This window comes from Bombus bifarius, unplaced genomic scaffold (assembly GCF_011952205.1).
Source record: "Bombus bifarius isolate JDL3187 unplaced genomic scaffold, Bbif_JDL3187 scf7180000009243, whole genome shotgun sequence".
NCBI lineage: Eukaryota > Metazoa > Arthropoda > Insecta > Hymenoptera > Apidae > Bombus > Bombus bifarius.
Window position 1 is genome coordinate 1,676,455 of NW_022884989.1, and position 22,727 is coordinate 1,699,181.

The following is a 22,727-nucleotide window of genomic DNA, read 5'->3' on the forward strand; positions in this document are numbered from 1 at the left end:
TTTAAGATTATATACCAAGGAGGGAATAGGTCGGTATATATTGTTCAGTAGACTACCTAACTGTAACGCCTGAGGTCTTTCATAAATTTACAATTCCATTTTAATCTCCAACCAGGATAATAGCGATCCCTCGTAAATTTGACCACGAGCCAGAGAACAATCCTATCGCAACGATACTCTCTTTTCACGCTGCGATAAAAATGTTGAACAATTTAAACGGTCAGTCGCGCGCCATTGAACTCGTTTAAGCACAGATTAATTTGAACCGTTCCCTTTTTACCTCCGTTTCTTTTCCCTGCAGTACAACAATGGAATGATTAACTTTTCCGTTATTTCTGTCTGGTTACCATATAACATTAACTCGTATTTCAGTTTTCCGGGAGGATGAAAGCCACGAACGAAAATAGTTTGCCCTAGTATTGTTCGGAAGGTAAAAAGAGGTTTCAGATTTCTTGGATTCAGAAAGAAAATCGTTTTCTCCCGGCACGAGGAACGCCGAAGGGCAAAAACGAAAAGGAGGAAGTTGCGTACAAAGAAAAGGAATTTGATTCCATCTGTCGTCGATGTTGCTGCTACAGAAAATAAAAGGAACTTTTCAAGAGTTTATTAGGGTTATATGGAAAATGAGCAAGGTTCTGAAACCTATCGTTTCTACGCAAGTATCTCTTTTGGTGAATTAACGTCGGAAAGGTTCGCAGAAGATTACGTTCCACGTGGAAATCGTATTAGATTGTCCGAAAAATTCCTTTCGTTTTATGAGGAAACGATAGATGCACAACATTTTTCTTTTTATATTATTTTATTGAATTGTATATGATCCGCTTTGTTCTGTTATTACAAAATAGATACATAATTCGACAAAATAATATAAAACAAAACATGTTGTGCACCTACTAATTCCGTGTAAAAAGACAACTTGATATAAAACGTGGAACAGGCTTCTCGATGAAATTTTATTATTAAGTGGACATTATTAAGTTAAGAGAAATTTGTCCTTATTATTGCATGGATAGTGAATTAAGAAAAATTTGAATCTCGGATATACGTTTTCATTACAGGTACTTTACATATTTTAGTCATGGGAGAAGCGATTGTGGTCGATCGGTAAATTTTCCTTGAGCTCTAATCCATTATTTCACTAATTCTAACTGATCAATCCGCTCAGTCACTAAATACTAAATTTCCACGGGGCTCACCACTAGACGAGATACATTGTCTGCTGTATTAATTACAACCAGTTTAAGTAGTGAATAATTAAGCGGTATATTTCATTAGGTTACGGTTTAATCACGATAGGACCGTGTATAATTAATACGAAATATGCGCTGATGCAGGCGAGTGTACCGCGTGCTGGGTGTTCGTTGAATTTCGTGGGAATTCGCCGCATAACAGATCATATCGTTATCGGTGAAATTACATTACCATTCAGGACATTATATATTTATATACTTGTTTAAACGCGTTTATTGCCAAAAATCGTTCGCGTTTATTTTTACAATATGTAATTGATCTCACGTACTGCAAACACGCACAGTTGAAATAAATTTACTCCTCAAACTAATGGCTCTTGTAGTTATAAATCTTGTTAACTAATCAGTAGACTGCCGATGTTTATGCATATTCATATTTTTACCAGCGATAAAAAATGAAAGTTAACCAGCGATTCGTTTCACCTACGAAATATTAGAAAGTATGCGTCACTCTGCATATCTGATACATTTCTTCGTATTATGTTCATTCTGTAAATTTTTACACCTCTAAATTTCTCATAAATGCAGAGACGTGCACAGGCTACTAATTACAAATTATCCTTAGCTATAATCTTATTGTACATACAAGCGTTATAACGTAGTAACGAATAATCGTACCACTTTGTCAGTTTCAGAACGTTGTATTATAACACGGACAGATTTGTCGTTCTTATCGTCGACACGGTTCGCTCGGGTCAACAGTGGTTGCGTAAGAATCGTCAAGATGAAATTGATCGGTCGTGTCGTTCTACTCTGAGAATTAAGTGCACGCCACTGTTAACGAGCTCATTTTCCTTTTCTAATATCGGTTTTATTACATGATCGCGTTACAACAGACGATCCCGTAAACGGAAACGTTCATAAGACGTTTCATAACCGATAGGTTATTTATTGAGATATAACGATTAAACGATCAGAGAGAGGAATTTCTTATTTAATAAAAATGATGTACATCGTAAATAGCTTAATCTGTTAGTGGAATGGTGAACATTTTGTCACGTTGATAATATAGCGTTGTATAGCGTAACTGGGAATGTTTATGCATTTGTGAAAAATTTGAACGTGCAAAAATTGTACAGGATGAACATCCTATGGATATTAGGTCGTCCGAAAAGTTTCATTCGTTTTATAAGAAAATAATGGATGCACAACATTTTCCGTTTTATATTATTTTATCGAATTACGTATAATCCACTTGTTCTATCAAAATAGAGATCACAACGTTCGACAGATTAGGTTTCATGTTTGTATAAAGATGCGTCGTAAAAGACGTGTCTGTAAAAGAAAGACACTTCTCGGATAACCTAATATTTGGATACTTAGAGAAAATGTGGTCAATTTGGAAAACCATTAGTATCTTACCGAAAGCTTCATGTTTATCTTGTTTGGTCCTAAAAGTTACGAAGAATCCACAATATATTCTACGTTATAACACGAATCTTATAAATAGTAAAATTGAATGCTTTTCTGGTATATATATCTTTCTCGCTGTTTCAACTAATTTTGGTATCTGTATTATTACGCATTCTATTGTTAATGTTATTATATATATATCAGTTATTTAAAGTTCGATTATCTTTGCCCATTTCGGCTTATTCGCAAATAATACTTCTGATTTGACATAAGGTCGCAACCCACTTCTGAATTTGGCTTCAATCTTCGTTTGAACGAAATTAGTAATACACGTCAAAAGTAAGGTATCCGTTATACATCATCCGGAGGAAAGAGACACGAGACAGATTTTTCATCCACGTGGAAGCGTATAGATTGTGGACGAACAAATAATAGAAAATCCACGGCAATCGTCTTTCGTCAGTATTGACAGAGACGTATTGGATTTTTATTGGGTTTCGGTCAATCAATGCGGTCAAGGTATGTCGGTGATTCCACGGGATCAGTGAAATATAATGGAAGATCAAGGCGACTGATTTGGAGAAATCTCATTCCTCTTTTTCATCTTCTACTTTTATCGTCTTCCATTTCTATCTTGGTTTTAAACGTCAAGAACGTTTAAACGATATTAGCCAAAAATTCGGTATCACGGATGAGAATTTCGTCGATAGTTTCCGGTGTCCTCGAAACGGATGCTACCGTCTGCCAACGAGGCGTTTGCAAGTCTGAGTGGAAACCTCTTGGAACGTGTTCGACAACGAGGGCTGTTACTCTAGCAGTATCGTGAAATATTTTATTAGCAGGTCTGCGCTCTATAGGCTCGAGGAAAGGGCCTCTCTGAGTGCAGTGTCGTATCGAAGGGAATTTAGAGGCTCCAGTCTCGGAAAATAGTCGAAGTCCCGGTTTTATTTAAGAGCAACTGTTTAACGTCGTGGAGGAGTTCCTACGTTTTGTTTGCCCTGTTGTAAATTGATACAATTTGTGTATTTGAGAACAAAATGGTTAAAGGGGCAATAATAGAAACGAATCAAGCAAAACGAAAGAAATTGAAATAATTAAAGGTTGATATCAAATTAGAGGAAGTGAAACGTTTCTCGGCTAATAAATTTTGTCATATCGTCGATTGGTATCAACCACGTTAAAAAAGAAGAAATTTGCTACAAATTACATATATTCGATATTAAGGAGATTTCTAATAAAAAATGTAAGAATTTCGTTATTGATCGTCATAAATAATCAGAATGTTTAGATGATTTTCTCGTGCGAACATAAAATCGACTATTTGCTGTATTCATTCAATCGGTGAAGACGATAACGTGTTATTTAGAAAGGAATCGATATGTTTTTTTTTAGTGTGTTTAAGGTGTGTTCGCTTTGGAGTTCCACTAAAAAGAAGAATGAAATTGCATGATAAAATTTCAATTGAAAGATCACATAACATATCGTTAACGAAATCATTTATTTCTGACTGCAGGTGCTACTTTGCTATTCGAAGTTGAACTGATCAATATCAGCGACTCTCCACCAACCGCAAACGTGTTCAAAGAGATCGACAGCGACCATGACAACCAATTGTCCCGCGAGGAGGTGAGAGCAATGGCAAGATCTCTTTCATTTTTTTCTAAGGGTTATTCATGGTGATGGCTTTAATATAAATAGAATAAAATATTTAACAAATCTACTAAAACGATAAATTCAATTTATAGATTAACTTCTTAACGCGCAAGCTCGTATTTCGCGTGAACTATGTAATGTTTTACCACTGATTTGTTTGTTCTATTCGTTAAAGCAAGCAACGTGCATCTAATAGAGAGATTTGAGATAGTAAATCTAAACTGTAGATTTTTCTCACTTTCCAATTATTAGGCTGCAAATGTTTCTGTAAATTCATACTCTTTAGATCTAGCTAAAAGCTCAAATGATATTTAAGGAGAGATTCCTTTCACTCACTAAATACCGAAATATTACATTCTTTTCGTGCTCGTAATTCACGATAGTTAATCTATAACTAAAATTATATATATTAATACTAATATAATATCGAAACTCTTTTCATACTTGTTTTAATCCTTACACCATGGACCCTGTATAATACGGAATTCGTATAATACGAAACGCATCTCGAGTTGTAGGGGATTCTGCTAGATCAATAATGCGATGGTCGAGGATTATCGAATCCTATTCGAAATATGCTGGAACAATTTGATGGAAAAAATAGTTTCGACGATTCCACTTGTCTCATAAAATTTGTATGGATCAAAGGCCAATCACGGGCATCGCTTGCTGCTGGCTTTATCTCTGGCGTGCAAGTGCAAAGGATTAACATGTGCGCATTGTGTCGAGGGAAAGGGATGTAAAGCTCGTAACGTTATATTCTTTTTTTTTTTGCCCTACTGTTTTCAACGTGTAACAAACGTGCGCGACTAATCCTTTGCTACCTTTTTTCGTATTTTATTCCCTTGCGTATATAGATACGTTTTAATCATTTAAAAATATTGTGCGACTGACAACTTTTTAGCCGTGGATATATTGCGTCAAAGTACATTTAAAAACATAGTTCCGAGCATTTTTCATCCCTTTTGGCTTATTGCTGAAGAAAAGAGTTTTTAAATAAATAAAAGCACGCTCGCGCACCGAATTTATATGCTTACCCTGTTTAAGACAGCTTGAAATGCACTGTTATAAAGCTTCAAATTGTATTTTATGTAGAGAAATGTTGGAGCGAATAAATCCCTTTGACGACTGATAAATTCTCCTCTTCCCATTTATTCCTTTGAATTATTTTTGCTACGTATTGAAATCATCAAATAACGATAAAAAAATAATAGTGAAAAATTTGAATATAAATTTTTAAATGACTTAATTAGAAGTAATCAGTGCATTTCGAAGCTATATTTAATTGCTTAACGTGTTTCGTATCACAGAAAACAAAAATTCAATCTTCTAAGAAAAAATCTAACTTCGACACAAGAAACTCGATATACATGCTTCTTTCTAATTGAATACGCTAATTTATCTTTATTTCATTTATTAACTCAACATCCGCTGAAAACGCTTAGCTTCTTTCCGACATGACTCATTAATAGAAAATTGGAGATTGGAAAATTAAGACGTGATGAATCAAATTTTACATCCTTTCTAGAAGAACTTAGAATTCGATATACTGTCAATTCACATTCCATATTACCAACTAAAATTCAATATACATTTACCATTCTCTTGAATGTTCCAAATATATTGATTATTACTATGTTTAATTGAAATAGTACCTTTTAGTAACCAAGCAATATAAAACTCATGAAATCGATAAAAATAGGCTTATCTGCCTTATATAACAAATACATTTAAAAAAAAAGCAGAATTTTGGATTCTATGTATGAGATATATATATAAAATATTGCGTAGTACAAATCATCCAGAAGCCATATCGGTCACGTCCAAAATATGAGAATGAAGAAACATAATAACGTTACAAGTATTTAAACAAAATTTTTTTAATTTACCTTGGACCTTATTATTAAAATCACTTCAACTTGTGAAACTTATAAAAAATAGAATTGATCGTTTCAATTTCTGAGTGATTCAAAAAGAACTTCGCACGATCGTTTCTCTTTACTAACATCGCAAAAGCAAAAGAAAATCAGAGTCTAAATGACTGCGTTACCGCTCGATGCTGACATGTTTGTTTGTGTACAGGTGAGCGAGTACCTGAGGAAACAAATGATCGAGGCGGAGCAGAGCGGAGCCGGCGACAACGAGGAGATGAAGAAGATGCTGGTTGACCACGACAAGCTGGTCGAGGAGATCTTCCAGCACGAGGACAAAGACAAGAACGGCTTCATCTCCCACGACGAGTTCAGTGGGCCGAAGCACGATGAGCTCTGAAGTCTTCGTGCCGCGTCGCCGCGTCTCCGAGCACCGCGTCGCCGACGGCGTCGTGTCTCGCGCCACCACGTGTTCACATCCGCGCGGAATCGTCTCGTCGAGTCTTGTCCGATCCGCGAGGAACACCTCTGAACACGGAACCCTTCGCAGCCGTGTCATATCGATCGATTGATCGATCGTTTGTCCCGTGGACTGTGTTGAAACACGAACATCCGCTTTTTCGACGCGTCTGCTGCGCGGTGCACGCGAATCTTTCAAGCTTGAGGAAGAAAAAAAAAAGAGAAGCGCGGACGGATCTCTTCTTCGCTAGGGAATTTCTCTCGTGAAAGGAGGACAGTGGCCAGTCGTCGATCGAAGGAACGAAGAAAAGCGTCTGAGAACTCCGTATCCATAGGAACTCCATAGAGGGACTCGACCGAGAAATTGACCGAAAGAGTATCAAAAGTGCAAAGGCAGTTCAGTTCGTCTTACTAAGATTCCTCTTCTTGTCCAAGGAAGAAACTCGAAGATTACGAGTCTGTACGAGCTTGCTCGAGTAATTGGAAGGATTGCGAGAATTAATCGCAAAGCCAGGCTTAGAATGTTGCACATTCTTTCTACACGAACGAAACCAAGTTCTAAGAGAATCGGTGGAGGGAAAGGAGGAAGAAAACTACCTCTTGCGATGTGTCGACTATGTCCTCGAATGTTCTTGTATTTTCGGGACGTTTATCCCTCTGTCGATGAACACGTTTTCTAAGAAAAGACGAAATAATCTGTCAACGCAATAATAACGCGCGAGTAAAAGAATGGGAAAGAGACGAAGAAATAAGACAGAAGAGAAAAGGACGAGCGTGTTAAGGATGTTTTCAGGATGCTCTGGCGCATTTTTCATCGGAGATATACGGCTTTCAGGGACACGTTCCAACTATATAAACCGGGAATTTACGTTTCCGAGAGTGATAACTCGCGAGTGGCGTAAAGACATGACTGGTCGAGCGATCGAAAACCTGGCACGAAGCGAGGCTGTTCTAACGTAATATAATTATACAAATATAGATAGAAAGAAACGAAGGGAAAGAACGGCAGGGAGTGAGAGAAAGAGAAGAAGGGTGATATAATGTGAAAGAGACAGAGAAAGTGTTTTTTCTACACGACTATAGATGTTAGCGTATTAATTAAGCGCATCGATGTAACGGTGCTAAAAATCACACGCGAAAACGTTCTGTCCCTCTCTCAAAAAGCTTCTTCCTTTTTGTCCACCCCCGCCCCTACCCGCCTTTTATGCCGTATCACACACGACACACATTTAATTGTACACACATACACACAGTTACCCCCTTTTTCACCAGCATCGACAAGCCCCGCCGGCATTCTCAGCCACGAATTTCACGCGAGAAACGTATCCAAGACTGGTGGAGAGGAACTCGATAGAGTAGAAGCCGCGAGATAACCTCGAGGATGTTACGTGGTGGAGATGAGTGGCGGTCGCAAAGCAACGCGATCTTTTTTCTCCCATGATCGACGATCTATCATTATTACACTTTTAACTGATACGTTTTTATTACTACATTATATTGTATATTGTTAAAGTTGGACGAAGGTTAATAATAAATCGTGTGTCTCGAGCACAGTTTGTTATATAAAAGAATTTGTTTGATTCGTATACCGCACCAACCTTTCCCTTTTTCTAGTCAGTAGATTTCAGCAAAAGGGATCGTCATTCGATTCTGAATTTTGTCTTACCTCGTGTATCGACGAATCGAATGAAATTATTCCTTTCTTTTTTCGTTTCGAGAAATTCGTAAATTCTTTATTACGAACGTTATGATTATACAGAAAATTTTTGTTAGTACGTGCTTGAAGGTATCATGGAACTGTTCTGAAATTATTTTTATTTCGTCCGCTTTTGAAGGTAAATAAGGATAAATAAGATACAAGTCAAATAAGGATAAATAAAGATAAAGAATGTAAGAACACCGATGCAGAATTATTTTTAATTTGCACGTTTTGGTGACTGGGGCCATACAACGAAGAAACGTTACGTAAACATCGACCTTTTTTGTTGGAAATAAAATACAAATTAAAACGAAGTACTCGAGAATTAATTAACTCGATCCAAACCGTTGTAGATCATCTATGATGGAATCCTATGCTACATTAATCGAGGGTCAATTTCGCAAATTGCATGGAAGGATAGGAACAAAAATGGGGAACACCAAATAAACAAGACGATTCATTATTGCTGTTTTCAATTTTATTTCAAGAATCATTTCCGCAGAAAATTACAGTAATAGCGCATGCGCAACATCACGCAGCGCGATAATAAGGTGATGATTAAATTAATTAAGTTTCTCCTCTCGCCGAACAAATCACACCGTTTACAAATTTTCGCCGTCTAGGTATCCAAAATTCACTACCTACGATATCGGCAGAAATAAAATCGCTATTCACGTTCATAAACTCTCTCGTGTTCGTTTCCTAGTTTCTTCCTTCGTCGACAGAAAAAAAAGAGAGAAAAAGAAATACGTACGAAAGATACGGTTTCGTATCATCGAATGGTTCATTGAATTTCGTTCGGAACTTTCTTTAAACCTGAAGAGAGAACTCAAAGTTTTTCATCGACGGATCAAAAGTGTCGTTTGAGGCACGTTTCGATAAGATTGTCCGATTTTTCATCGCTGTCGTTCGAACTTTCAAGTGTTTGCTCGAATGCAGAAACATCTCAGCGGGTATTTCAATAATCTTCTCGTTCCATGTTGCAAAAGCGAATTGCTTCGAGAAATGCTTTCTCCTCTTCGCGTACGAGCATTTATTCGCGAGAAACTGTCACCGCGGAAGATGCATCTGAAAACTTCTCTCTCCATTTTTTTTTCCTTCTTTCACGCCGCTTTTTTCCGCGCAAAGAAGATGGAGAGGATATAAGTTTCAAAAGTCGTTGCATTCGTTCGCGATGCGAAACGCTGACCCGTAAGCTCGTCGCTTCGTCGCCTACAAGCCAGCAGTCGTACTAAACGAGATGTGAGCCGTCTGACTGATCATCCCGATCTGTTTCTCTTTCGTTGTGCTACACCATCGGTCATTTTTAGCGATTGCGAACAGTTGAGTGCATAAAATATTTCTCGATATGTGTACATCTTCTTAAGGAAAATTCTTAAAAAATATACATAACGAAAATTAAATGATTTACCATTTAACGCATATGCACGTATCAACTTATGAACCGATAGAAAACTTGTTACTTTTATTCGTCATCTTTCACCATTCGTACAATCAAAAATCTATTAAATTGATAAAACTTGACCAATTTAATTGGTTAGAAAACACCTCTTGGTATCAAAATTGCGAAATTCAACTCTGATCGTCTATAACTATAAAGCTTTAGGCCAGCACGGTTTGCTCAACTACGGTATTTGATCGTATTTGGAAAAGTACGAACGACATTTGAAGCGATAAGATCGAAAAATAGAATGGAAGGCCTCGAGTTTCGTCTTCACCGACGAATTTCATAAAAACGATAGCTTTCTGCCAACGTACAGAAAGTTCGATAGAAATATATATATATAAGCGTGTATATATATCTATATATGTATATGTATATATAATTCTTTTAACATATAACCTTGGTGTATACGATTTCCATAGAGAGGCTTTTTGTTTCATCGTGTTCGTTGGTTGCGCCTCCGTGAAATCGCAATGTTCTGGTCGTGTGATCAACGTCCGACCGAACATTCGATGATCGTGTTACTATCCCTCCTTTCTTCTCGTGGACGAGCTACAGGTTTCGAGTTTTATCACAGTCAGTAGCCCTTGATGTAGGTGGCGATGTGTTTCTTCTCCTCTTCCGAGAGGCCGTTCTTCAGCGTTCTACGCACTGTGAATTATACACAATTGATATTTGTCTACATCGAAGCAGTAGTATCGTTAGAAGTAAGTTCAAAAGATGCAGGTAATTTTAAATATTAGAACATTTCGTGTAACTTTTTATTATACATAGATATTTTTACATTTAGAATTTTTACATTTTATTCTAATAAATGTACATTCTTCAAGCGTCATAACAGCCGTACATGTCGTTCAATACGTCAATATTATCAATATCATTATTTTCATATACTTGAATAGTATTTATGGAGGGAAAGTATTTTAATCTTACTTTACACGTAATGTTCGTCAATTTAAAACATTCAAACTATAATGCTGTACAAGTCACGTAAAATATCATTCCAAATAATAGTTTTGCATGCGGTAGAACCAAAGGAAATAGTAATAATTAAGCTAACATTTCACGCCATTATTTACACCATGGGTCAAAGGCATTCCAGATCGTCGAGGATCCTATCTCGTAGGTTTGGCTGAAGTACCTTGCATGACACAAGCGTTTAATGGAAGAAACGAATGGTTATTAACGATACCTACGTGTCTTTGATAATCACGATCCATACCATAATATGTGCTAGTGCTACAACTAGGAAGTATTATTATAATATTAGATATTTAATCGTTTCACACAATAATTGATCAAGCGAAAATTGATTCATGTGTGTTAGTGTGAGTGACATTTGTTATTAACATGACGCGAACTCGCAGTTAACGGAATGAAAATGAACAACTCGCACTTGCATATATAATTACGAATGCTGGTTAATGCATTTAGAAAATTATGACGCGCGTTCGCCACCTATGAATCGAATAATTTTCAAATTCAAAGCTGACGATTGTTATTATCGAGATATCGCTTGAAATATTTAATATTTTATCAAAGAAACACGATTTCATCGAGTATACCAGATGTAGGTATTCTCTGAATTTGGAAAATGAATTTCCTACTAAATATATTATAATGAATTTGACGTTAATTTAAATCGTTGAAATTATACGAAAGGTTTCTTTTGATTTCGTGTGCACAAAATATTTTAATAATTTTGTCATAATCAAAATTGTCATTCCAAATATTCATACCAACAGCACTGGAATTATTATCGACATTTTCAAATTTATTCTACTAATGAACATTCGAAGAGAATTTGATGCGATACTATGTATTTGCTTTACGATTAAAGACATACCTGTATAATTCCATGGAAGTATTATTTTTCTAAAATTTTGTCAAAATTTCGAACGAAGATTATACTGAAAAAGTAATCACTTCCTGAGTATAACCAATTTGATTGATCAACAGTAGCTGCTTTCACTTCTTCTATTCTCAATGCATTCCAAACACGAAATCTGAAATTCGTTTGGGCAAGTCGATCGATTCTATCCACGATGGCACGATGAAATAACATAGGAACTAATCGAATAAAGAAACGAAAGGTAACCATGCAACTGTCGATAGACATCTAGACAAACGCACTGCGTAACTCGAATGAGAAAAATCGAATTTACTGCAAATTATTCAGTTATATACAATATAACGTGCATACGTTGCTTCTTCCTAGTAGTACAATAGCTGCTCATTTGTAATACAAAAATGAGACGAAACGTTACTTTGTGCCAGCGATCATCCAATCCCATAAAATAAACTTTTCGAAGCGATGCCATTGAAATTGATTCGGATTCATGAGTAGACGTCGAATCTCACCTAATGGCTAATGTACATGAAACAGAACACCATATTACCGCCAACAATAACCACACAACACGTTCAACAGTGACTCTTTAGAGAGTGTCAATTCGTAGATTCATTCTTTTCGTAATAATGGGTCCTGTGATCGGCCGAATTGGCCGATTTTCGCGCGTCGTTGACTTCCAATTTAATGTTGCTCGGGCGAATCGCTAGTGCTTCGATCGTCTGACAAACACGGGATCCATATAACTCCGATTTATTCGGCGTAACGCGTGTGCCGCGCGCGTCGGGACGCACCAGAACGCTCCGTGATCACGTTATTAACGAGACACCGCCGAACCGTGTTTATCGTGTATATCGGTCCACGGCCGCACTCCATCCGAGCTACTTAGCAAATATTTGTCGCGACAGGGAAGGAGGATCGATACCAACGAAATTAGTTCGCTCGCTGCTTCTTTCGATATGCCTGTATGTGCATAATACGTATATGTATGTGTATGTGTGTCAAAAGTGTGCACCATCGTATCATACAACGATGGTAATTCGATTGATTGTGTGTGTGCGTGTGCGTTGTACGAGTGATGTACACAGCTCTAGGCGAAAACTCCCCGATATTTTGCTATGTTCTTCAACAACAATGTGCAATGCCGTTTAATGAGGTAATAAGGTTGGGAACATTTAATTTGATATACAGAGTGTTATTACTTTTCTAAGTTATTTTCATAGATTTCTGGTGAATTTGTGAGATGATAAATGTTACTTTCATTAATTTATATATTTTACTAACATATATGTAACGACTAAAGTGTCCGGATACTTATGACCATTAATCAGATGTAGATCATAATGATAAATTTCTTTGATCAAAGAACGTAAAATACGTACGATCGATCAATTTAATCGTCGTGTAATTGATTATCGTTATTTCACAAAATAATTGAAAGTTTATTTTACTTTGTTTAATATTTATTCGAGACCTATTTTCTCTCGTACCTATATTACTTTCTTCTGGTTACCACCATAAATAAAGCTAGTTAAAATTTAATTATCAGTTCCGAAAGTAATTAACACGAAGTCTGAAATTAATCAACACGCGGATGGCATCTTCGAACGAGATTCTCTTCGCATCATCGTATCGTCGTTGCTTTCGTCGCGTTTCCCGGCGACCGATCTCCTTTTCCAACGATTCATTATGCCCTTTCGCAACAAATACACTGTAAGGATTAATCAGAACTAGGGGTATCAACAGACTCCGTAATATATTCCCTCGGGTTCGTACGTGACGCTTATTACGTAATTCACAAGCAGAATTATTTCATGAAATGATTAGAAGGTAAAACTGACAGTTATACGAACGCCGTATTACATTGTATATTAACATTGCATAAATATACGAATGGCAATACGAATCGCATTACATAAGATAACTACGTAATCCAGCTATTGATAATGTTAAACCACATTTACCCTAAGTGGATTGATTGATTCATTGGTAATTGAGTTCAATATTTGCTTCATTATAAAAGCAATGTAGTTTATGGTAAAATATAATTCTATATACAGGGCGGTTGGTAACTGGTGGTACAAGCGGAAAGGGGGTGATTCTACGCGAAAAAAGAAGTCGAAAATATAGAATAAACATTTTTTTTAATTTCTTTTTCAAATTTTTTCATCGAGACAACGATCTACAGTGAGATCCGTTATAACGTACCGCACGCGTACCGAGCGAAAATTCAAAGTCGATTTTCTCGAAAACAAAGCCTCAAACGACAAATTTTAATTCTATATTTTCGACTTCTTTTTTCGCGTAGAATCACCACCTTTCCGTTTGTACCACCAGTTACCAACCACCCTGTATATACAGATATAGACAAATTGTTCCCCTTATTTCTTGATACTCATCGCTGTCGTTGCTCCAGCGAAACGACGTTATGGTAATATTTTTCAATGATTTTTTCGATTACTATAATTGCTTTCTGATTTTCTTAAGGTAAACTGAGGCGTCTACTTTTCTCTCTAAACTTATTATCGTTTTTAAGCGCTACTGTTGTTGTTTTGTTAGAATGAAATTCAAGCATATAAGTATGTTTTAACATCGTTTGCTGCCTGTGTAAATCAAACGTCGTTGAAAACATCTTCGACAAGCGCGCCGCTTGAATTATTCAACATTCCACGGGTTTATCACTTTCTCTCTATACAAATGCATGATAGAAGCGCGTGCAACGTATGTAATCATACGGCGCGACTAAAAGGAGCCATCGAAACAAGAATTCATCACGTACACTCAGATAAATTAAGATCGAATCGCTCTTCTGTCGTTTATTTCAATTTATCCTGTCTTTCGAACCAACTTAATTATTGGAACATGAAATATCCATACTCGTATTTCGAAGTATTTCTAAGTACGTGTCTGAACACGAACACGAAGCAATAACGCATTCGACATGCAATTTGCAAATAAATTGAAACGATAACGAAACCTTTTACTACTCCATGATCAACATTATGATCGAGTATCTCACTTTCGATTAATCTCAGTAAGAAGTATGCAATATTTTACTTTGCTTTGGACAGGATTATTAATTAATTAAGGATACCGAACAGTTTTTATCGATAAGGTTGTTCTTCGAGGTGAATTTGCAAAGGCAAGAACTGCCTTGGTTAGGGCAAAAGTCCGTCCGAGGTAAATGCATTTAGGTCGCGCAATTCCCCTACAAGCCAAAGAAACTTCTGCCACAAAGGCGTAGGTGTAACACATGGCGGTTCAACTTTTTACTTAACCTTCGAATGAGTAACAGGCTTACTCGTCTTTGTGATCTAAATTACAGGATGATAGGTCTTGAGATGTAGTTGTGAAAATTAAAATTGTAGCGGCACATGAATCACATTGGGGTCACCAATTTGTGTAGGATGATTAAACGTGTTGGTGATGTATAGTGATCGGTAATCAGTCTTTGGAAACAGTTTAGAGCGAATCAATCTGTAATCAGTTGGTTAGTATCGAGCATTTTATATCGACCAGCATCCAGCGAACTATGGTTGATTTTGTATTCTGTATTACATATTTAAAATATTTTTAAATACATTTGACGTCACTATATACCAACACGTTTAATCATCCTCCACAAAATTATGGAACATGAATTTTAATCTTCAAAAAGTATATTTTTGACTTAATTCGAGAGACAGACGGACGCCTACGAATAATCGGACGTCACTACGTTTAACCAAATTTTCCAATATATTTAAAGTCGTCTAAATGTAGATCGTACGATCAATACGATGAAATTGTACGAACGTAACATGTATGTATATGTAGCACATGCAAAATATCTCCGACAGAACATCTCGAATATTAATAGATCCTAAGGTCTGTTCAAAATCAACTGATCTAAATGAACGGTCACGAATAGACTGCAGATTTTCACGCATTTATAAAATAAAAATGTATACAATATATAATGTATAACAATATATAAAATTATAAGAAGACGAAATAAATTTCGATTTATATTTCATTTCCTTAATTACGTTTATAAAAATATGAGATTGCATAAACATCCGCCGTGTAATGCCAATATACCTTCGATAAATATCGCGACCTTCGTTTCTGTCCATCTACCATTAATTTCAAACAGACCTCGATATCTCGATTAAAAGTTTCATTCGGCATGCCCAGCAAAATTATATCGTCATCGAACACAAAGCAAACGAAGAGTAACCGTGAATAAATCGCGAGTCTCGCCAAGAGACGTTCCAATCAACAGATAAAACGTCAACCTTAAAATATTGCGTTCGTGTCGCATGCTGCAAAGGACAAGCAAAGCATACCCAGACGGAAAGAAGCAAGAAGGCATTCCAAGGCGAAAGGAAAGAAAATATGAAACACGCGGTTGAAAAGGGAAGAACAGATGATAGATACAGAGACACGCGTTACACGCAGAGGATGAAAAATAAAGAAAAAGAAAGTTGCGTTTAATCGAAAAACCAGCGAACCTTCATCGCGTCGGTCACGATCGGTAGCCCTTCAGGGTTGGTACCCTTCCGGCGTGGTGTTGTTCTCCCGGGTGCGCGACCGCTTCACTGTCAGACAGAAAAAAAGAGGAAGGGAAGAAGGCTAGGCCACCCCGTTAGCAACCGCCACCAGTTTATATTTATACACGTACGTACGTACGTACCTTACACACGCGCGCAAACACATACACGCGGCTATTTATACACTTGTATATTGTATATTACGCTGTACAAAAGCCTCGGTTCATGCAGTGATAGAGATACAATAGCAGCTAATTATATTTAAAGACCATAGACGAAAACAATGACAGCAAATATTCCACGTTGTAATATTGTGTGTCACCAAAACTATTCCTTTATTTGGTTGGAAGAATGTATTTCTGTACTCTATCGAAAGTTCCAAAAATGATTCTTTATTTGATTTATTAGGAAACTTATATTGGCGAAACTCATATTGAAGTTTCTTTCTTAACTATTTTAACATCGAAATCAAGAGACGAGAAGGTAGACTTATCTTACTCAAGAGAACGACAAAAGAGTGAGAAAAAATATTACAATAATTATTCAAATCAATAATACTTTTTATGTTTCAAATTATAGCATTTAATGAGAATTTTTATATCCATTCGGAAAATTAAAATATTTCCTTTTGGTAGATTCGAGTTAAAACTTTCGCACAGTTAGTATTTGCGTGCGTGTGTGCCTGTACGTGTGTACGTGTAGTCAAGCCATCACCACACCCCTCGCTACGCCACCTTAAACTGGATAATTCGGGACAAAGGGAAGGAAATTAGGAAAAAAAGGGGAAACGAGGATGGAGGTTTCACCGGGTGTAAAGCACGCCTCCTGAATTACATATACGCATGCTAACACAATGGCAATAGTTATTTTCCCTCAACGCAACTAGTTTCCTTGTCTCATTCTTTTTTCCCCAATCTGACTCTTTTTCTCTTCTTAGCTTATTATATCATTTACTTTATTTAATACTCTATGTGTTGTACGTGCGGCAACTACCCCTAACGTGTTCACTGTTAATGCAACATCGTTGATGCATTATGGACCAAGTCTCTTGCGTATGTTTGTAATTTTCTGTGTTTTGCTGCCGGATGGAGAGAATCAACACGTTTCCACGGGAAATATATTCGCTAATGTATGTTTCCTTGTATAACGAGGTTTTCAGTGGTGTTTTTATATTACGCCAATGGAGATGGGGCGCAGAAACCTCCGTAAGCCCTGAGCTTAACTCGAACAAGACCAAATACGCTGTGTATGCTAATGACTGCTGCTTACATTAAATCGTTGCGTTTTTAACTTCTTATGAAAACTAGTATCGTTGTTATTAAATTTTTCTTTCCAATTTAGAAGGTGGAAATTATTTCGAGAGAATATTATTTTCTTCCTTCTATATATTTTATGAATACACTATATTTATTGTATCAATGCCTTTTGCATTTTAACTGCATTTTTTATGAAATAATATCATTGCTATAATACGTTTCTTTTCAATTTAAAAAATGCAAATTATTTCGAGGTAATATCATTTTCTTCCTTTTACGTGTTTTGTGAAATTATATATATCGTATCATACCTTTAACATTTCAACTATATTTTTTATAGACTGATATTATTGTTACAATACTTCCCTTCTCAATTTAAAAACTGGACATTATTTTGCGATGACATATATGTTATACAACTATATAATATTTACTCTGTTAAAAAGGTTATTATGTAAGAAAGATCTCGATAATTTTTATAATATCAACATCAAATGAAAGTAACTGATAAAAAAGTACACACGTAATAAATGAGAGAAAATAGTTCGCGTAACGAAATGTTATCAAATCAACTCCGCGTTATATTCTATTACGAACGTATCAACGGTAAATAGCTTAAAGTTCCAGGAACACGTACGTTTAATTTCCGCTCCACTAAACTCTTCTGCTTAAAGCATCTATAAATGCGGCTCAAGTACCAAACGATACTTCTGATTGAAATGTTTGTCGCTTTTCCCTCAGATATACGAACAAATATTTGTAGAAACGGGAAAAAAATCCAAACTATGCGTCTGTCGGCTGCACAGTGAAAGAAAAAAAGAAAAAAAAGAAGAGACAGATCCATAAAGTGTAAATCCTGACTTTATTATGAGTGGCACGAACGAGATTCATTCTTCCATCGATCGTTCGAAACGGCGCGACGTGTGGCATAGGAATTGAAATCGTAGCCTATTTGCTTTCCTCCCGTATATCCTTTTCACAGAAAGCACGCACTACGAACTTCTCTCTATGCCGATATGTCTGCATTTTTTTTTTTTTTTTTATTTTACTGCGGTATGTATGCAATGTTTAATCGTTATCTTCTATCCTTTTGCACCCTCGCGTGCATGCAGCAAATACCTCGTTATACGATGCTGGAAACGTTTATACGTTTCGTTGGTAAAAATCTACCCTTGTTTTCGATTAAAAAATTACAGTATTGATCGATGATATATGGTAATAATAATTGAATCTTCTTTGTGGAAGAGAAAAGAATCAGAATATTTGTCTGGGGTTACATCTTTCTACGCACAGTCTATCGTGTTTAACGTATTGCTGAATTATCTGAATCTTTAGAATCTTTCATTTTTATGAATCTACTACTACGAAGGTTAATTCTGTATACGCTACCGGTGTTACTATAACAATATTGATAATGTAAATATTTCTATATGAGTTTGTTTCTAAGTTTTTTAATTTTTCTGTATAAACTATGTAGGAATTACGAATATGCTATATGTAAATACTTATTATACGAATACTAATTTACACAATATTTTTCAACAGTGTAAATATTCCAACTTTGATGTAATAACTGGACATAAAAAAAGTTGTTTAAAAACTACCGGGAATGATATTTTATCAGCATCGTTCGAATACAAGCGTTAGAAGGAAGTCAAATATTTCTCTATTTTCTATATGAAGTTTCATAAAAATCGAGAATACCAAAAACTGATTCGCGTGGCCAGTGTCACGGTTATATTTCATTTTCACAGCAAAAAATGTCACACCTCGAAAGACATTTTAACATTTTATTCGCCACTTCGCATTACGTTCCTTTTCGTTACATTTCTTTTTCTTTTTTCGCAGACTCGTTTGTAACGTCGAAAACGAAATTCTTAAAACACCCGGCAATAAACCGAAAAAAGACGTTTTCAACAGAGATACGAGGAAAATTCGGTGGATTTTTCAAACGTTGACGCGTTCAACTATAAAAACGGTGCGACCAGCACGCTCCGGGAACCGTGTGTCCCGAAACTGTGAATGGCCGCAATATAAAATGCAAATGACACTTTCACCAAACTGTGGGGGCGTCTCATTTTCGTGGAAAGCCGTTTAAAAAACTGCCACCGCAGATGTTGCTTGAAAAACTTGCGAAACCTACGTGGCTTGCATGACGCATGGTGATCAAAACTTTGTCGTAACTGGGATTATTTATTCCCACCGGTGGAAATATACAAGTTTTACTCAAACTTCTTAACAAACAATTTCTTCGAATATCTTTTATAATTGGAAACGATATACAACGGTACGTGAAAGTATCTGAACACTTACAGACATCTCTTCTAAATATATGTATTATGTGTATTATGCGAAACATTTTGATATTTCATTAACGTTGTAACGAGACCAAACGATTATATTGATAGAGTTTGAAAGAAATCTGAAAGTATAGATTTAGCAGAGATGGTAAAAGTATTTAAACAGTTACTTCAATAACCTCGATATTTTACGTGGGACTATCTTTAATGGTTATTATATGCTTAAAATTACTATTTATGTCGTAGAATAATTATTTTACTCAATATATATTTACAATGAATGTCTTGTAACTTCTGTATGCATTTCCAGATTGGTTTCAAACACCCATACAATCATGTCACTAAGGAAATTTCAAAATATTTTATATGATGCAATATATAAAAGTTTGATACTGTAATAAGTGTTGAAATTCTTTCACGAGCCAGTGTATCTAGCTAGGGCCATAAATCGTTCAGTGATTAGAATTTCTAATTTTCGACGACTGCAACAAGTAATTAGAGATAAATATCCTTTCTGTGGGCTATCCATTTCCTCCAATATGGGGTGTCTGCTTTTTAATTTACAATTACAACTTGGTCGTAACTGAATTGCTGCATATAAATACCTGAACCTTTTTCATTACCTTGATGCGTAAAATCACACCTTATAAATATGGCTGAAACTTTTTCATACCCCGTATATGTACAGTTACGCGAGATTGAAAGGAAAGATGAAGGAAGATCGGTGCCAATAAGGTGCTCGAAGAAAATTGAACGAACGATCGAAGTTTGTTTAATGTTAATGTTGTCTTCGATCGCGGGCGTTTCGAATTTCCCCTCCGAACTTCCGCTTACAGATCGATGCGTCTCGCGAATCTTTATTTATGGACCGATCGTTCTAGATCGTTTTAGAGGAATTTACTCGAGGATTCCATTTGCAGACGTATAAATTATTCCACGGATAAAGCAGGAATAATACTGGCGCTAACATTTTCAGGAATCGATTTCGTTACTGTTTCACTTCGACTTGTCAACACCTGCCTGCCTTACCGGACGCTTTTAAGGATTAAAAGCTCGGCATTAAACCTGGAGACAGATTTATTTGATTTCACAAACAGATAACTTCTCTCACGAAATTATGATTGGCGTTGTCTGTTTTCTGGTTACAACAGAAATTAATAGAGTGCTTCTGTCATGAAAAATCAGGAAACGTTATTAGTATTAGAAATCAATTTGTTTCCTTTGTTTACGAATTAATATCTGAATGAAAATTTCTCGAATATTCAGAGAAAATTCTTCTTCTATTTCATAAATATTAACGTGTTGAAACTTTTGTGTCAACAGATATAAATATAATTTATTTTCAACGCAAATAAAATAACGTTTAAAAAAATATTTTTAAATAAAACAATTATTATGTTCAAAAGATTGGTAACATGATGGATGAGTTAATTCCCTAGTTAATCAGCAAAAACAGATCGAATATAATACGTCGAATAAATATTTCTATATTCCTTAAGTAATAGAAATAGTAAATGAAATTGTTTTTTAAATTAAATAGTCACAAATTGACTTTCTAGTAATCATGTATAAACATGATCAAGAAGAACAGTTCAACGGAGAAGTATTGCTCCGAGGATACAAATGAAGGAATCCCGAGGAGGATTACGAACTTCTATGATATTTTCTTAATTAATGTTAGTGCAACTTCAAGCCCGTGTCTGTTGTTGTCTGTGATAGATCGTATCGTCACTGGATATGAGAAATCAGATTCAGACAAATCGACCATTTCAAAAAATTTCCATTTTCTCACAGGTTTCATTTTCATTACAATTTCACATGTTCCTGCTGGGGGTAGCCACCCTCATGATAATCAAACAGCCAAAAAATTCTACCAAATGTCCAAATCGGACAAATTGTGAATGTAAACAACTAAATAAAAAAAAAAAAATTTCACATGTGGCAAAAAAACAAAAAAATAAAGAAAAATCAACATTTAATTCTCGACATACCTTTTGATATAATCTAAATAGATAAAAAATTTAGCATTCAAATGGACACGTCATAATCCAATGTACGAGAAATTATTCTATTTCTCATTTTTTACTCGACAAGTTATTCTTATGCTTAAACATCGACAATCGATCAACTTGAACAAATATTTTTTAAAAAATTCTATTTTATTAAAAACACAATTCTAATAAAAATTTAAGCGTTCAGATTTTGTAATATATTTAATTCAAAATTCACAATAAAAAAGATGAAAATGACAAATGACGCCATAATTCCAATACAACGAGAAAGTTGTCAACGAATTACTGTCTCGTTGGTCGAATCCCGGTAGATTAATCGCTGGTCGAGTTTCCAGAAATCACTTCCCGAACCTGCCAATTATTTATCTGCAAACAACGGTCGATCGTATCGAAATCTGCGTTTTCCGCTAGAAAACTAGAATCTCCGGGAAAACGCTTCTCAAATCCGGGGAGCGATTAATCAACCCAACCAGTAAATCGAGCTTCACGATCTCCTGATGAAAAATGAATTCCCGCTTCGGAAGATTTCCAATCGATGAACCTGCTCATCGAACCTTCCGCTCAATCGAACCTCGTAGATATCTTTAGAAATCGCCTAACGCCTCCTAACTCGATAAATACGAGTATGAGATCGATGCTTCGTGAGAAAATTTAAGAATAACACACAGAATAACAACGCAGAAGTAACGAGTTTTGAAATGAGACGCAAAGATAACACGTACATCATCTGGAAACTCTATATTAATACTCTTCAATGAAACTTAAGTTGTTTGTACACTTTATGAACAATTAATTACACAGATAAAAAATTATATAGATATTTTTTGCTTCTATGTTAATCCTTTGAATTAGTTAGGATAATTCTTTAGGATATTTTCCAATGCAATGCGAAAATTGTCAACAGATTCTCGTCTTAATCATCGTCGTTTAAACGAGTTCAACAACAACGCGTGTACAGTACGCAAAATACCGATCGTTTTCAAAATGGATCTCTACGCGAAGAAGTCCTCGAAAAGATTGGTCCATAAATACGTCACGCGAAGACGCCG

At 35.8% G+C, this 22,727-nt stretch overlaps 2 protein-coding genes across 6 annotated transcripts in view; one reads left to right on the forward strand and one right to left on the reverse strand.

Annotated features, from left to right (window-relative positions):
- LOC117214695 (FK506-binding protein 2) overlaps positions 1–8,151 on the forward strand; it is a 115,093-nt gene extending 106,942 nt beyond the window's left edge. The window contains exons 3-4 of one of the 2 annotated variants that reach the window (XM_033460923.1): positions 4,117–4,241; positions 6,339–8,151. In XM_033460923.1, the coding sequence (XP_033316814.1) occupies positions 4,117–4,241; positions 6,339–6,527 (314 nt within the window). In that variant the 3' untranslated portion in view covers positions 6,528–8,151. The remainder of the gene's footprint in view (positions 1–4,116; positions 4,242–6,338) is intronic. The other variant, XM_033460924.1, reaches the window with a different exon arrangement.
- A 590-nt stretch (positions 8,152–8,741) lies between these two features.
- The window catches only part of LOC117214754 (FH1/FH2 domain-containing protein 3), a 241,713-nt gene continuing 227,727 nt past the window's right edge, over positions 8,742–22,727 (reverse strand). For 3 of the 4 annotated variants that reach the window (XM_033461059.1, XM_033461062.1, XM_033461061.1), the window contains one exon: positions 8,742–10,380. In XM_033461059.1, the coding sequence (XP_033316950.1) occupies positions 10,307–10,380 (74 nt within the window). In that variant the 3' untranslated portion in view covers positions 8,742–10,306. Of the gene's footprint in view, positions 10,381–16,071; positions 16,159–22,727 lie in introns of all 4 variants that reach the window. The other variant, XM_033461063.1, reaches the window with a different exon arrangement.